A 15,507-nucleotide genomic window follows, 5' to 3' on the forward strand; every position below is an offset into this window, starting at 1 on the left:
GAACTATTTCATGGTGTCATCATGCAGAGCGGTACTCCTATTTCTGGTATTTGTACTACACAACATCCAACTGAACAAACTTTTAGGCTTGGTAAAAAGGTGGATCCATCATTTGATTCAAAAAGCTCCGAAGAACTATTACAAGTACTACAAAGTGCTTCAGCACATGACATTCTCTGGGTAAGTTTTATGGAGTCTCAGAGTCCGAAGAATCATATAATATAATGTAATATTTTTAGGCTGGAATACCAGGTGGAGCAGTGCTGGAAAGTAGTGGACCTTTTAGTTATCCTGCATACCAAGCCTTTATTGACCAAAATTATAAAAAAGTGCCAGTTATAATTGGATTTAATTCAGAAGAATGGCTTTATCTCGGTAAGTTATTTCTCAGTAAAGCACCTTTTTATTTCACAATATCTAAAATTGATATTATGAAAAGATGTTTAAAATTGAAACTATGTTTTAATTTGCTCAACATATCAGCATTCTCTTTCAATACAAGGAATATTGTTCTATCATGATAGTTTTTCAATACCCTTATTAGTCGGTTCTTTAACGGTAAAATATTGCAAAACTTCTAAATTTTAAAGAACCGCTTGGATTGACATAAAATTTGGCATGCACATAGCTAACAAGTCAAAGAAAAAAAGTGATATTGTGCCGATATGTGCTTTTGCCCCGGGGGTGGTTTTCACCCCCTCTTGGGGGTAAAAAAATATTCGTCCAAAGTAAGTCAGGAAATGGATAAACTGGCCAATTTTAAATAACTTTTGTTCTATAGTGTTTTTTCACTAAGTCAATACTTTTCGAGTTATTTGGCAGTGAATATGTTCACAACAAAATAACCACGCTTTTAGACGGTTTTTCGCAAATAACTCAGATAGTAAGTATTTTATCGAAAAAATATTCTTAGCAAAAATATAGCTTGTAAGAAACTAAAAAAAGGTGTATAGATCACGTCTCTATACCTAGTAGAAGCAGAGTTATAGCTAATGAAAAATAGGTTCATATTCGTCAAATTACAAATGGAATATTTTAACGTGAAATAACCAAAAATGAAGCACATTTAGGGGAAAGCTCATTACAACTTATTTAAAGTGTTTAAAAAAAAGCTTCATTTTTGTTTTTAAAAAAAAATTCTAGCATCAAAAGTAAACAAGTTACGCTCAAAATAAAGTTAGTCCCTTTTTGTTTTGGTAAAAAAATCGAGAAAATCATCCCCTAATTAATATCTTAAATTAACTTAATCGTTACGACTTCACAAGTTTCTTGACTCGTGTATGTATTGTTTATATGATTTGTAAGTTTCATCGGTTCAAAGTCGTTATTATTGAAAGGGCTGTAGTTAAAAGGGTTTGAACGAGTCACTGATCACGAATGTATGCAAATTTAGAAACACCAAATCTTAATCAATTTTTGTCAAACAGAAAAACAAAAAATACATGATATTCAGAAAAGCAATGCTGACTTTTTTCGTTTTTCGAGATTTTTGGTATCTCTAAGAATTTTTAAGTTATTTTGAAAGAAATTATATTTTTCAAAATTAAAATTTTTAAAAATTTTACTTTGAAACCAAATTTTTTCAAAAATAAGCACTTTGAATCGATGAAACTTACAGGCCATATAAACACAACATAAGTAAAATAATTTGTGGAGCGGTAATGATTAATTTCATTTTAATTTGCTAATTAGGGTGTGGACTTCCCGATTTTTTTTTTGCCAAAACAAAAGGTACCAACTTTATTTTGAGCGTAACTTGCTTAAATTTATTGTTAGAAACTTTTTGTAGTTATAATGGGTTTTCCCCAAACAGTGCTTAATTTTTTGAATATTTCCCGTCAAAATATTATACATATTTGAAATTTGGTGAATATGAATCTATTTTTCATTGGCTATAACTCTGGTTCTACGAGATCCAGAGACCTAACGCGTATATCATTTTTTTACTTTTTTATAGGCTATATTTTTGCTAAGAAGGTTTATTTCGACAAAATACTTACTTTTTGAGTTATTTGCGAAAAACCGTCTAAAAATGTGGTTATTTTGTTTAAAAATGAACATATTCACTCGCAAATAACTCGAAAAGTGTTGACTTGGCGAAAAAGCTCTATAGAACCAAAGTTACTTAAAATTAGTCAGTTTACCCATTTCCGGACTTATTTTGGACATATATTTTTTCATCCCCAAAAGGGGATATTTTTTTCCTTATTTCTCTTAACTATTAACTAATTTATTGAAGCTATTAAAGACCTTTAATCAACTCGTTCAACTTTAAATTGAAATTGAAATTAAACTACATAATGTCAGTAATAGTCCAGGAACTGCAGCTTTTCACCTCGAAATTTTTACAGAATGGATCAATTTGCTTGAAAATTTGAGAATAAGTAGTGGATAGTCCAAGGATCAAAATCTATATGAGGCCGAAAGGAGCTTTTACCATGGGAGTGGTTGCCACCCAATGTCGAGTGTGGAAATTTTTATAATATTTTGACCGCAAAGTTGATAAAAACATCCATTATAGCAAAAAATGTTCTATACATTCTTTTGATATAATTGAATAGTTTTCGATTTATTCGCTATGGAAATTGTTAGTTTTATATCGAGAAAATTAATGTTTTTCGATATACCTACTCATTTAAGCTTCACTCAATTTTTGCCGTAGAAAAAATTTTTTCAAACCACGTTCTTGGAAATGAAATAACCTACAATTTCATATTTAATTTAAATATTTTTTCGTATCTCTGATGCTAATCTTTCTATTCTGAAGAAAAAGGCATTTTTACCAAACTATAAAAAATCGTTATTCGCTTTTAACTATATTTTTTTAAAAACTAATCATTCTAAGCCGGTCAAACTTTAGAACCTATTAATAATACCTTAGAGCATGGAAAATTTTTTCCTCAAAAAATTTTCCATCCTCTAAGAATAATACATAAATAAAGAAGATCAAATAAGGCAAATAACTAATTTTAATTAGGGTGGTGAGTAGGATGTTGAAAAGATAGGGACTGGCATTTTTTTATTATAATTCACTTAATTTTTGAGCTAGAGAGTTTTTTATTTCTGGAGATAGATATTTTTAAAAACTTTAAATTAGTTTGAACAAGTTATCCTAGAAAAATGCATAGTTTTCCCGTCTTTTGACTTTTAAAACTACAATATTTAACATTTGACGAAGAAGAGGTAACATATAATAATGTATAGCTCGATTACTATTGGTACTAAACAAAATTAAAAAAACTGATTTGTTTATTTTTTCAGAAGGTACATTTTTGTTAAGCAAAGTTGTTTTGATAAAACGAAAACTTTTTAGCGAATAAATCGAAAACTCTTAATTTTAAAAAACATTCATAGAACATTTTTTGCTTAGAATGAATATTTTACCAACTTTAGCAGTCAAAATATAACAAAAAATGTCCACCGCCGAGATGGGATGGCAACCACCCCCATGGTAAAAGCGCCTTTTTGCATCATATATATTTTTATCCTTGGACTATCCACTACTTATTCTAAAAGTTTCATTCAAATCGATCAATTTTGAAAAAATTGCGAGGTTTTGTCCTATTTTAAGCTTCATTACTTGGACTAAAATTATGTAGGTTATAAATGAAGTTAACTTTTAGTTAAAAAAATTTTCACTTTTAGTTAAAATCTATAACAATAGCAAGATCATTTAATGGACTAATAGTGTCTATATGAATAATATTATTTTGTGATAAACAAATTCTTTTTAGCTTTGATGAATAACGAAGAAGTGCTTAAAGCTTATGATGCAAATCCAAGTTCGTTAGTTTCCGGACTAATGACAATGACTCCTGAAAATCGAACCATTGCAGGAAATCTCTTGAAAGATCTATACACCAATAATGGTAGTTTCGTCGATGATCTAGGTGGTTATATAAGGGTACGTAATTTTTTGCTACTCGCTAATTCGTAAGTACCTACATACGATGGCCATTCATTCACTTGTACACACAATATTAACAAAAACCTAACATAAGATTTATTTGTGGTGAAAGAGTTTACAAACTGTAGATTTTTGCAAGACAAGAGAGGTTGATGAATAGTTTTTCTACGTTATATATTGGCTTTTTAGTAAATCTAAGGAATATCAAGCTTTTGCTAGAAGATGTGAACTTTTGTACGTTTTCGTTCACGGCCAGCATAGTATATAGCACCTTTGTACGGTCACCAATCGAGAGGGAAACAATTAGGAGATTGCCATATTTAATTTTGTATTCAGACCGAGTGTCTGATAAAGGCATAGGATCACGGGAACCTGAAATGACGTCATAACACTGTTGATTATCAATTTAAACGCAAGATGTTCTAGAATTGTTTTATACGCTATATATTGATTTATTAAATTGTATTAGACGTATCCACACTTTTGTGTGGTGTTGCAGTCGTAGAAGCTTTCAAAACGTTCAAAGATCTGACTTTCAAGGACTCTTTTACGTTCTTCATTTGTTATAGAATCCTAAGTAACAGGCATGTCTACCCGTCCGTCATCATTAACTCATACGAAATAAGTTGATGATAAGTCGGAAATTAAAATTTACTAAACGCAACAGCAAGTGACAGTAAGTGACTTGCTGTTGCGTTTAGTAAATTTCAATTTCCGATTTATCATCGACTTATTTCGTATGCTTTAAATGATAACGCACGGGTAAAGATTCGTGGACTCAACTGTATGTGTATCTTCCTTGATTACTAGTGTACAAGAATTCATCTGTACTTATTAGATATCTTTTAAAACACCCTTTAATTATCTGCGTTAATTTCTTTCAATTATTTAAATGTTATCATAAACAAATATCTTTCGTTACGTAAATATTATTGACCTAGATTGTGGGGAGTAGTTATACATACAGTCACGGTCAGTGTTTACTATAAACACCTTTCAGGATCGCCACTGACTCGGCACTTTCAAATATAATTATACAATCAAAACATAGTAAGGGATTACACATTCTACATTCGTCATTATACTTTCTTAGACGTAAAATTATTCATATTCAAATAGTATCATCTCCACTCCGCGAGACGACGTCGCGTAGCTTGCTACCAGCTTATACTCATGCAAGTATAACAAAACAACTTAAGCAGTGATACGACTATTAATCATTCCACCCCTCGGATAAGGATTAACCATCCTTACCGGGAGAAGATGGTCCTAGTAACCCTGGACCATTATATGGCGATCCAAGATCAGGGAAGAAAGACTGGAAAGACGTCACAGGACTGGTAAACGAGAAATGGAGAAAAACGTCAATGTTCTGGTACCTCGACCACCCTAGAATACAGTGTGGTATGTAGAAAGGATGGAGACAGCAGGCCTGACATGGAGCTAAATGGACAATGGTATGGAGATGGAACATCGTGGGATAATGGACAATGCCAGGGAACGTGGATCGAGAACTTTTGGTGATACGAACACAAACGTTTAAAAGTGGTGAGTCTATATTTTGTTCTTATGGTATTTCCACGATATTTCATAACAAATGAATAGTATAGCAGTAATGTAAGGTATATTTCTAATATTTTTATCTATTTATTTTTAATTATCTTTATGGGTATTATTGGAATTTTTTATCACAAATATTAAAGTTATTCACATGGCATATTACCATTATTATTTGAGGTATATATTATTTATATTATTCATTACCAGGGTACATTTTTGCATTTTTTTTTTATGATTTTAACCTTTGCTATCGTAAATATACACTATAAATATAAATATACGATATAAATATATAACAAATATACGCTATATGCATAATACATTTACATTATTATTCTAACTACTTATTTACAAGGGTTAATATAACGTTATTTATTATTGAACTTTTATTTATTATTATTGCAATTTTTTACATATTTTTTACCATATATTGACGTATTATTTTATCCCGTTATTTTTTTACTATATATCTATATACTACATATCTATATACACCGTAAGACTATCGAATTTATATTTTCGCTAAGAAGTGCAGGAACTGAGGGTAGAAAAATTATGTATAAATGAGTAGCAACAAAGTTACTTGGGAAGATTTTGTCAAAATAGTTGAGGAAATTGCGCAAGAAGTAGGAAGACAAAGCAGAAGGGTCTTAAAGAAAAAAGTACCGAAATCTAAGGACATACAGGAAGAAGTAACGACACAGCTAATTAAATCTTATAACAAGTTCACGCACTTAACTAAGAAAAACTGGGAAGCACTTTCGGACAAACAGAGGGAAGCGTGCAACAAATATTTTGGAAAAATGAGAGACAAAGTTATACGCTCATTTCAAGCAGTAAATGTAAGAACAGTGGTTCCAAATTCAATACATCAACCAATCGACAAGGAAGTTGAAGAGGAACAAAGCGACGAGGAAGTAGAAGAAGGAAAAAGCGACGAGGAAGTAGAAGAAGAAATAATTAACGACGAAATAGAAGAGGAAAAAGGTGACATAAAACAAGATATAACAATATTAAACATGGCTCTGACAATCAATGAATTTTTGAATATCGTAAGCAAGATATTGCCCAACGAGTTCGATGGGAGCGCAGGGAAATTGCAACCATTTTTGGACGCATTAGAACTACTTGGAAAATTGGCAGAAGGTCATGAAGACACAGCTGTAACGCTAATAAAAACACGACTTACCAATAAGGCTAGGAACCTAATAACCACGGAAGATACGATTCCACGGATAGCTGAAGCACTGAAGAAAGAACTAAGAGGTGATAATCCGAAGAATTTAATAGCCAAATTAGCCAAGAAAAGGCAAGGGCATAGAGATGCAGCAGTATACGCATCTGAAGTGGAAGAGTTAGCAGAACAATTAAAAGTAGCATACATAGCGGAAGGAATGCCACTGGAGTTAGCGAAGAAATATACGACGGAAACAGTAGTAACAACAATGAAACGAAACGTTAATGCAGAGAAAGCTAAGCTAATACTGGAAGCAGGTAACTTTACATCACCGCAGGAAGTAGTATCTAAATTTTTATCGATCGATACGACTGAAGAAAATGCACAAGGAAGAGTCTTAAATTATAGGACAAATAACGAGAATAGGAGAGGACAGCAGCAATACAGAAGACGATACCATAACAAATATGACAGAGGAAGAAGAAATAACTTCGGACAACGGAACGAAGGAGAAGCAACGGACAATCAACGAAATTATTCGAACAGAGGATACAGAAAATTTAACAATCAAACATACAGAGGAAACCGGAGAGGAGGATGTAACAGGAACGTAAGGTTACTAGAGATAGAGGACAGTCAAGAAGAACAAGAAAACCAGCAGTTGGGTTTTGAATGAACAAGAAGTTGGAAGTACACAGTCAGAAATAAAATATAACATTTACAACTTCGACCTAAACCTAACGAACTTTGTACGAATGAAAACAGGAATCCTTAAAAACACAAGCACCTTTATCATAGACACAGGAGCTGATATTTCAATACTAAAATGTTCACAAGATTTTATGAAGGAACAGGTGAAACCAAACACAAAGGCGAAAATAAAAGGAGTCACTAAAGGAGAGTTGCAAACAATGGGAGAAGCTGAGACAACACTAGAAGTAAAAGGAACTCGATTCGAACACATCTTTCAATTGGTAGAACCTAACTTTCCAATTCCAACAGATGGAATCATTGGGAGAGACTTTATTTCTAACTTTCAATGTATACTGGACTACGCAAATCTTAAAATGCACATTAAAGAGGACAACGATTGTTACATTAGTACGAAAATTCTGGATAATATAGATAATGACACCATAATAATACCACCCCGATGTGAAATTTACAGAATAGTCAAAATTTTTCAAACGCTAAAGAACGACAGGATAGTGGAGCAACAAGAAATACAACCAGGAATATTCATAGCAAGAGCAATTATTTCAAGTAATAATCCATACATCAAAATTTTGAACACAACATACGAAACAGTAAATGTAGAGGCAAGCACAATCAGGACGTTGGACATTAAACTATTCAACATATATAGACTAGTCAACGACACCAAGGATAGAAAAGAAGAATTACGAGAATCACTGAAATTAGACATACCAGAATACATACGAGATAACTTAGTATCGTTATGCGAAGAATATTCAGACATATTCGCCCTAAGGCATGATATGTTAACCTGTTAACCTGTAACAATTTCTACGAACAGAAACTAAGAGTTAAAGACCAAACTCCGGTATATATCAAGAATTATAGGACACCTCATGCGCAAACAGAGGAATTAAATCGACAAGTACAAAAACTAAGAGACCAAGGAATCATAGAACCATCTACATCCGAGTACAACAGCCCAGTAGTACTGGTACCGAAAAAAGCTATAGATGGAGGAAAAGCATGGAGATTATGCATAGATTTTAGACAATTGAACAAGAAGATAGTTACAGACAAATTCCCATTACCAAGAATAGATTCGATATTAGATCAACTAGGAAGAGCAAAATGGTTTTCAGTTATAGACTTGATGTCAGGTTTTCATCAAATACCATTAGAAAAGTCATCGAGAAAACACACATCGTTTAGCACGGAAAACGGAGCATTTCAATTTACCAGATTACCTTTTGAATTAATGTAAGCCCGAATAGCTTTTCAAGAATGATGTCAGTAGCATTTTCAGGTTTAACACCAGACAAAGCATTTCTTTACATGGATGACATAGTAGTGATAGGAATATCTGAAAAACATCACCTAGACAACCTGAAAAAGACATTTGAGACATGTCGAAAATTCAATTTGAAACTTAACCCAGGAAAATGTCAATTTTTTAGAAGGGGAGTAACATATTTAGGACATGATCTTTCTCAAGAGGGAATATCACCCGACAAAGCGAAGTATGCAGCAATCGAACAATACCCGACACCTAAGACAGCGGAAGAAACAAAGAGATTTGTAGCATTTTGCAACTATTATAGACGTTTTATCAAAAATTTTGCGGAAATATGCAGACCACTCAACAGATTATCGAGGAAAGGAGTAGAATTTTTTTGGTCTGAGGAGTGTGAAAAAGCATTCAATAAGCTTAAATCATCTTTAATGAAGCCACCGATCCTAAAATATCCGGATTTCAATAAACAATTCATCCTAACAACAGACGCATCTAATGAGAGTGGTTCAGCAATTTTAAGTCAAGATTATAACGGAATAGACCTACCAATAGCAAACGCATCAAGAAGTTTCAATAAAGGAGAATGTAATAAACCTACAATCGTTAAGGAGTTACTAGCGATTCATTGGGGAATTAATTATTTTAAATGTTATCTATATGGAGCACCAACATTCAAAGTAAAAACAGACCATAAACCTTTGACACACCTATTTGCAATGAAATAACCAACCTCAAAACTCACGAGGATTAGATTAGACCTAGAAGAATATGACTTCGAGATAGAATATAAACAGGTAAAAGTAACTACGCAGACAGCCTTTCAAGAATAACATTGCATCAACTAAAGAACCTATACATAGACAACACCCATATACTAGCTATAGCAAGAGCTCAAGCAAGAGAAAAGGAGAAAGAAGCAAGACAAACAAAGGCTGAAAGTGAACTCGCACTACAGCCAGAAGCCACCAAACAGACAGTAAGGAAGGTACTAAATAATTTAGAGGCGCATAGACTACCAATTTTGTCCTTTGGAGCAGAACTAATCTCACCAAGACTGAGCATTAGGGCCAAAAACAAAATAAAATGCAGCAAAAGCATAGCCACAGGATTGGATCATTTCGATTTAAACCAAGCGTTGGCACAGCTTGATAAGCTGGCGGTAGAGAATGCAGTACGTAAAGTAAAGATATACGTAAATGATATTATTTTTAAAGTGTGCACAATTGATGAATTTATTAAAGAAGGAAATAAAAAATTGAAGAATATAGAAATATCCATATGTGAAGTACCAGAAACAATAAAAGATGACAAAGAAAAACACAGATTAATAGAAGAATACCATAATCACCCGATGTTCGGAGGACACGTAGGGAATAATAGACTAATAAAGAAGCTAAAGGCAAGATTCCGATGGAAAAATTTGGAAAAAGACGTAAGAAAATACGTTAAACAATGCCACAAATGTCAAATTAACAAACCGAAAAGAACACATGTCGAAGAGTTCGTGATATCGGACACATCTTCCAAACCATGGGACATAGTATACATAGATACAATAGGTCCATTCACTAAAAGTAATGAAGGTAATAGATACTGTATCACAATGTTGTGTGAACTGACAAAATACGCGGTCAGCATACCAGTGTGCAATAAAGAAGCAGAGACAATAGCACAAGGAATCTTTGATCATTTCATACCAACATACGGACTCATGAAGCAAAAAAGAACAGTCCAAGGCACAGAGTATAAGAACGAAATAATGCAGGAATTAACAAAGCTATTAAAAATAGAGCACAACTTTTTAACGGCATACCACCCACAGTCCATTGGAAGTTGCGAAAAACTACACAGAACGTTGAACGAGTACGTAAGAGCATTCATAGACGAAGACAGAGAAAATTGGGATGTGTGTTGCAGAATGTTCACATACTGCTACAATACAACCCCTAACGCGTATCATGGATACACACCGTTCGAACTGTTATATGGCAGGAAGGTTAACCTACCGGAAGACCTTACAGAGGAGATTCAACCATGTTACAATATAGATGCCTACTACAATGAGTTACGATATAAACTACAAAGCGCACACGAGAGAGCTAGAACCTTCTTATTAAAAAACAAAAAAGAGCGGCAAGAAAAGAATAAGCTCAAAGCAACACCTCAACACTTTAAAATAGGAGACCTGGTCCTGGTAAAAAGGGAAGAGAATGGTAAGTTTGATAGTCTTTATGTAGGCCCCTTCACAATAACAGAAGTAAATAACGTTAATTGTAAAATCAGAATAGAAAACAATAAAATCAAGGAAATACATAAGAATAGATTATATGCTTACAATCCGAAAACACAGTGAGTGACAAGTGTAATGAAACAATGTTGTTAAACGAACATTTTTATTTTTATCTATGTATTTACGTAGTTTTAGGAAAGTTTTTATATAAAATAAAATTTTGTGTATTTATTACAACACAGTATTGGTTGGTAGCACTACTTGCAAAATTTTCTTCCCCGTAGTCAGAAAATTCTTAGGAGGGAAAGGTGTACAAGAATTCATCTGTACTTATTAGATATCTTTTAAAACACCCTTTAATTATCTACATTAATTTCTTTCAATTATTTAAATGTTATCATAAACAAATATCTTTCGTTACATAAATATTATTGACCTAGATTGTGAGGAGTAGTTATACATACAGTCACGGTCGGTGTTTACTATAAACACCTTTCAGGGTCGCCGCTGACTCGGCACTTTCAAATATGCTTATACAATCAAAACATAGTAAGGGATTACACATTCCACATTCGTCATTATACTTTCTTAGACGTAAGATTATTCATATTCAAATAGTATCATCTCCACTCCGCGAGACGACGTCGCGTAGCTTGCTACCAGCTTATACTCATGCAAGTATAATAAAACAACTTAAGCAGTGATACGACTATTAATCATTCCACCCCTCGGATAAGGGTTAACCACCCTTACCGGGAGAAGATGGTCCTAGTAACCCTGGACCATTATACTAGACCGGCCTGCCTATGCTAAGATTTCTATCGATTTATTTGAAATAGTAGCGACACTTCTAATTCGTGTGCTTCGGACTTCCGTTTCCAAGGCAATATTAAATTGGAGACACGCCAGGCCATTTGTATCTGTAGAGCAGGGAAGGCGAGTCAAATCTAACGGCACTTAGGCCACAGTTGACCCATTGTGCACCCGCCCAGGGGGTTGTCGTCCTTAGCTTGTCTATCCTGCCATTTCCAGGAAGATGGAGAAATCACCAAGGAACAGCTCCCTATGTCGGCAGGTGTCGGCCCAGGCTTGCCGAACACATACTCTCCTATTGACGATAACTTTAGACATTTACATAGGACATGCTCGACAGTTTCTTCTCTCGTTCACATTTCCTGCAAAGAGGGTATCTACTAGCTCCAGTGTGTGGAGGTGTTTGCTTAGTTGACAATGGCCAGTTAAGAAACCAACTGTCAATCGTAGGTTTTTTCTGGTTATTGTCAAGTACTTTTCTGATGCTGACTTCCCAAGGTTCCTTACATTGTCAAGTCCTGGCTTTTCTTCCTATCTTTTTACGGTTTGCATCTGAGAGTGACATTTGCAATTTCCGCGATTCTTGTAGTTGACCAACCACAAAGATCATCAGGTCCTAAGAGTTTTAGGCCTGCTGGCTTCCTAGCTAGCTGGTCAGCAATGCGGTTGCCTGTATTTCCTTTATATGACACACGTGATCTATTCAGGGTTAGTAGCTCTTGTCTGCTGTCTGTGAAGATTATTATGGCTTTACCGGCCATACCTTTCCGGGTTATCTCTTTAGTGGCTCTATAGATAAAAGCCAGTTCATCTTGAACTAAGCTGGCATTTTTGGTCATATCCCATTTTATACTAAGGTTCAGTGATCTGGAGTATATCCCGCATTCTAAACCTTACTCCATTTTGGAGACATCGGTATATATGCAATAAGCATTTGCCACGTTCAACTCCCTATCTTGTATTGTTTCGATTTTATAGGTTTTTATCGAAGACAAACGTAGATTTAATTGAGTCGCCTCCATGGTCTGTATGTAGCAGGGGTAGTGTCTCCAGTTCAACCCTCCAGTAATGACAACTCAATTGTCCCATTCCTACACCAAGGTTTGCATCCGCTGAGCGCAATCTCATTACCATAATCAGCGCTACCTCTTTGATATATATGTCTAGAGGGGTGATGCCAATGAGCAACTTCATTGCAGCAGTTATTGTTGTTTCATGGCACTTGTTATATTTAGGCAAGCCATCCGCTGAACATGGTTTAGTTTGTTGATCGCTGCTGCCGGTAGCAGTTTTGGTACCCAAGCAATAGTTCTGTAAGTTAGTATTGGACTAATGACAGTAGTGTAGATCCACTCGATCTCCCTGGACGAAAGGCTTTAAGTGCGTACGACCGTTCGCCGACACTGTGTATAGGCAGTATATGCTCTTTTAGCTCTACTATCGAAGTAAGAGTTTCACGTTAACCTCCTCTCAAGGAAAATAGCAAGATATTTCCAAAGAAGCTTAGATGCAGTTTGTAATCCTTGTGGGTATTAAACTCGTGATCCTTCTTTTTCTGGTAAAGTGGACCATCTCTGTATTTTTTGGAATTATAGACAGTGAGTGTTCTTTTCACCATGTTTTTATTAGTCTTAGAGTAACTTGTAATCGCTCACATAGTGTGTTCTCAAACTTGCAAACAAAGGTATGTTTCAGAGGAGTGGTGATAACACCCCCTTCCCCTGTGGACATCCCCTCCTAACAATGCTTCTAAACGAAACATCTTCTACATTCACGCCTGCCCATAAAATAAACAATAAAGCCTAACGCATAAAGAATGACGGGAAGAAGACAAAGGAATTGTTAAGTGGCATAAAAATTTATCTGAATCTGTGAATGATCTTGATGTTTTTGCAATGTAATATTATATACTAAAATTAATGTTTTTACAGTCAACAAGTGACAACCTCTTTACAACATCAACCTGTAAACAAGTCGAGCTTGCTTCTGAGGTGGTTCCATATTTTTTCTATCAATTTTCTTACAAGGGAGAGTTGGGACAAGGGATGGGATTACTACCAGTCGCACCACCAGGTAATTATTTTAGTTCCTATACTCTATCAGCTTTAATATTCAGTAAAATTAACTCAGAATAAATACATATTTGCAGACGTTGGTGGTACTGTAGCCCATGCTGAAGATCTCCATTATATGTGGGAAGAACAGGGTACAAATAGTGACTTAAGTAAATATTCTGCTGAAGATCAGTTGATGTTACATCGCTATGTCACGCTATGGACTAACTTCATAAAGTATTTGTAAGTTTTTTATTTTATTTACCTAACTGGTATATTTATTATTATTTTTTAAATACTGAAGTGCGAAAACAGATTTATTTTGATTCACTCCCATTTTTATTGAACAAACTAATTGGTTAAAAATTGCTGTTGGTACTTTTTTGTTGCTTCTTCAATATATACTTCTGCCATGAAAAGATTATTTTTTTCACCTGTCAAATTCTGACATTTTTGCTTTTTCGGCCAATCACCACGAGTTGTTCTAGTAAATCATTGAGTGTAATACTGATAAAACAGCCTCCTTCCTTGATAAAACAGTCTCTTCCCTGATAAAACTTAACGTACCCTAAATTTAAAAATATAAAATAATTTATCTATAACCTACTTAAGACATTGATCCTAGTTGTCTTAAAAATATTTCACAGATGCCCGTATTTACTAATAATACATATTGGTTCACAAAATAATCTTTTCAAATACCACTCGTCCTCTAAATTTTGCTTGATAAATTTTTTCGTTTTCATACTTAAACTTCTTTATTTAGGGTAAAATCACTCAAACAAACCGAAATGGATAAAATCACTCGTCCTTCGGACTCGTGATTTTATCATTCGGTGTGTTTTTGTAATTTTACCAAATAAAGAAGTTTTCGTGAAAACAAAAAAATTTATCGATAAAAGATAGAGGACTCGTGGTATTACCTTGGAATATAAATTTTTTTTTAGAGATCCAACACCAAAACCATATTCACTACTGAGTAATTTCACTTGGAGCCCTTCCAATAAGGAAACACTTAGGTACATGAACTTTAAGTTGGACTTAGAGATGAGCGAACATCCGAGACAGTACTCTCAAGTTAAAGAAATAAAAGAAAAGTATATGGAACCTCCATACGTTGTATTTACATAGAATTTTATTGAAAATATTGAAAATAAAATTATTTAAAAAAGGAAATAAATATTTTATTTTAGTTAACGACCCCGTGACTGGAATATTCATTCATGCAAGGTCTAAAATCATGCATGGTCTAAAACATACGATGCAACCATCAGATACTAAGTTTTATCAATTTAGCTCAAAAGGTAAAGTATCTACTTTACAGTTGCCATCAAGTTATTGCGGAAAGCCTTAATCTTAATCCAATTACAAAGTCATTTTTATTTGAGTGGTGTAGTTCAATTTCAAGAGTAAACATACTGAATACCAGGTATAATAATTAAATGTAGAATAGATTAACATTTTATTACTTTTTACCTTTGCTGGACACTTAACCACACCACTCAAATACAAATAATATTTTAATAAGCTTTATATTAAGGTTTTTTGTAATAACTTTATGGTAACTATACCTTTATATTTTAGAATATTGAAAACTCTTATTATGAAAAGCTTTCAGGATTGAAATCTATGTTTCAATATGCAATTACATATTTTCTAATTGAAATATTTCCAAACTGTCATAAACGTACTCCATTCTTAAGCAAAATTCATTTTTTTGACGTACCTCATATAAAATTGACAAAATTTGATATCTGATGGTTGCATCTTAGGTTT

General features: G+C 33.8%; 1 protein-coding gene across 1 annotated transcript in view; it reads left to right on the top strand.

Moving 5' to 3' along the window:
* LOC126880736 (juvenile hormone esterase-like) overlaps positions 1-14,911 on the top strand; it is a 34,284-nt gene extending 19,373 nt beyond the window's left edge. The window contains exons 5-10 of the mRNA XM_050644783.1: positions 2-180; positions 240-375; positions 3,735-3,904; positions 13,609-13,750; positions 13,827-13,974; positions 14,679-14,911. Of these exons, the coding sequence (XP_050500740.1) occupies positions 2-180; positions 240-375; positions 3,735-3,904; positions 13,609-13,750; positions 13,827-13,974; positions 14,679-14,862 (959 nt within the window). The 3' untranslated portion in view covers positions 14,863-14,911. The remainder of the gene's footprint in view (position 1; positions 181-239; positions 376-3,734; positions 3,905-13,608; positions 13,751-13,826; positions 13,975-14,678) is intronic.
* The last annotated feature ends 596 nt before the right edge of the window (positions 14,912-15,507 follow it).

Source organism: Diabrotica virgifera, chromosome 2 (genome assembly GCF_917563875.1).
Source record: "Diabrotica virgifera virgifera chromosome 2, PGI_DIABVI_V3a".
NCBI lineage: Eukaryota > Metazoa > Arthropoda > Insecta > Coleoptera > Chrysomelidae > Diabrotica > Diabrotica virgifera.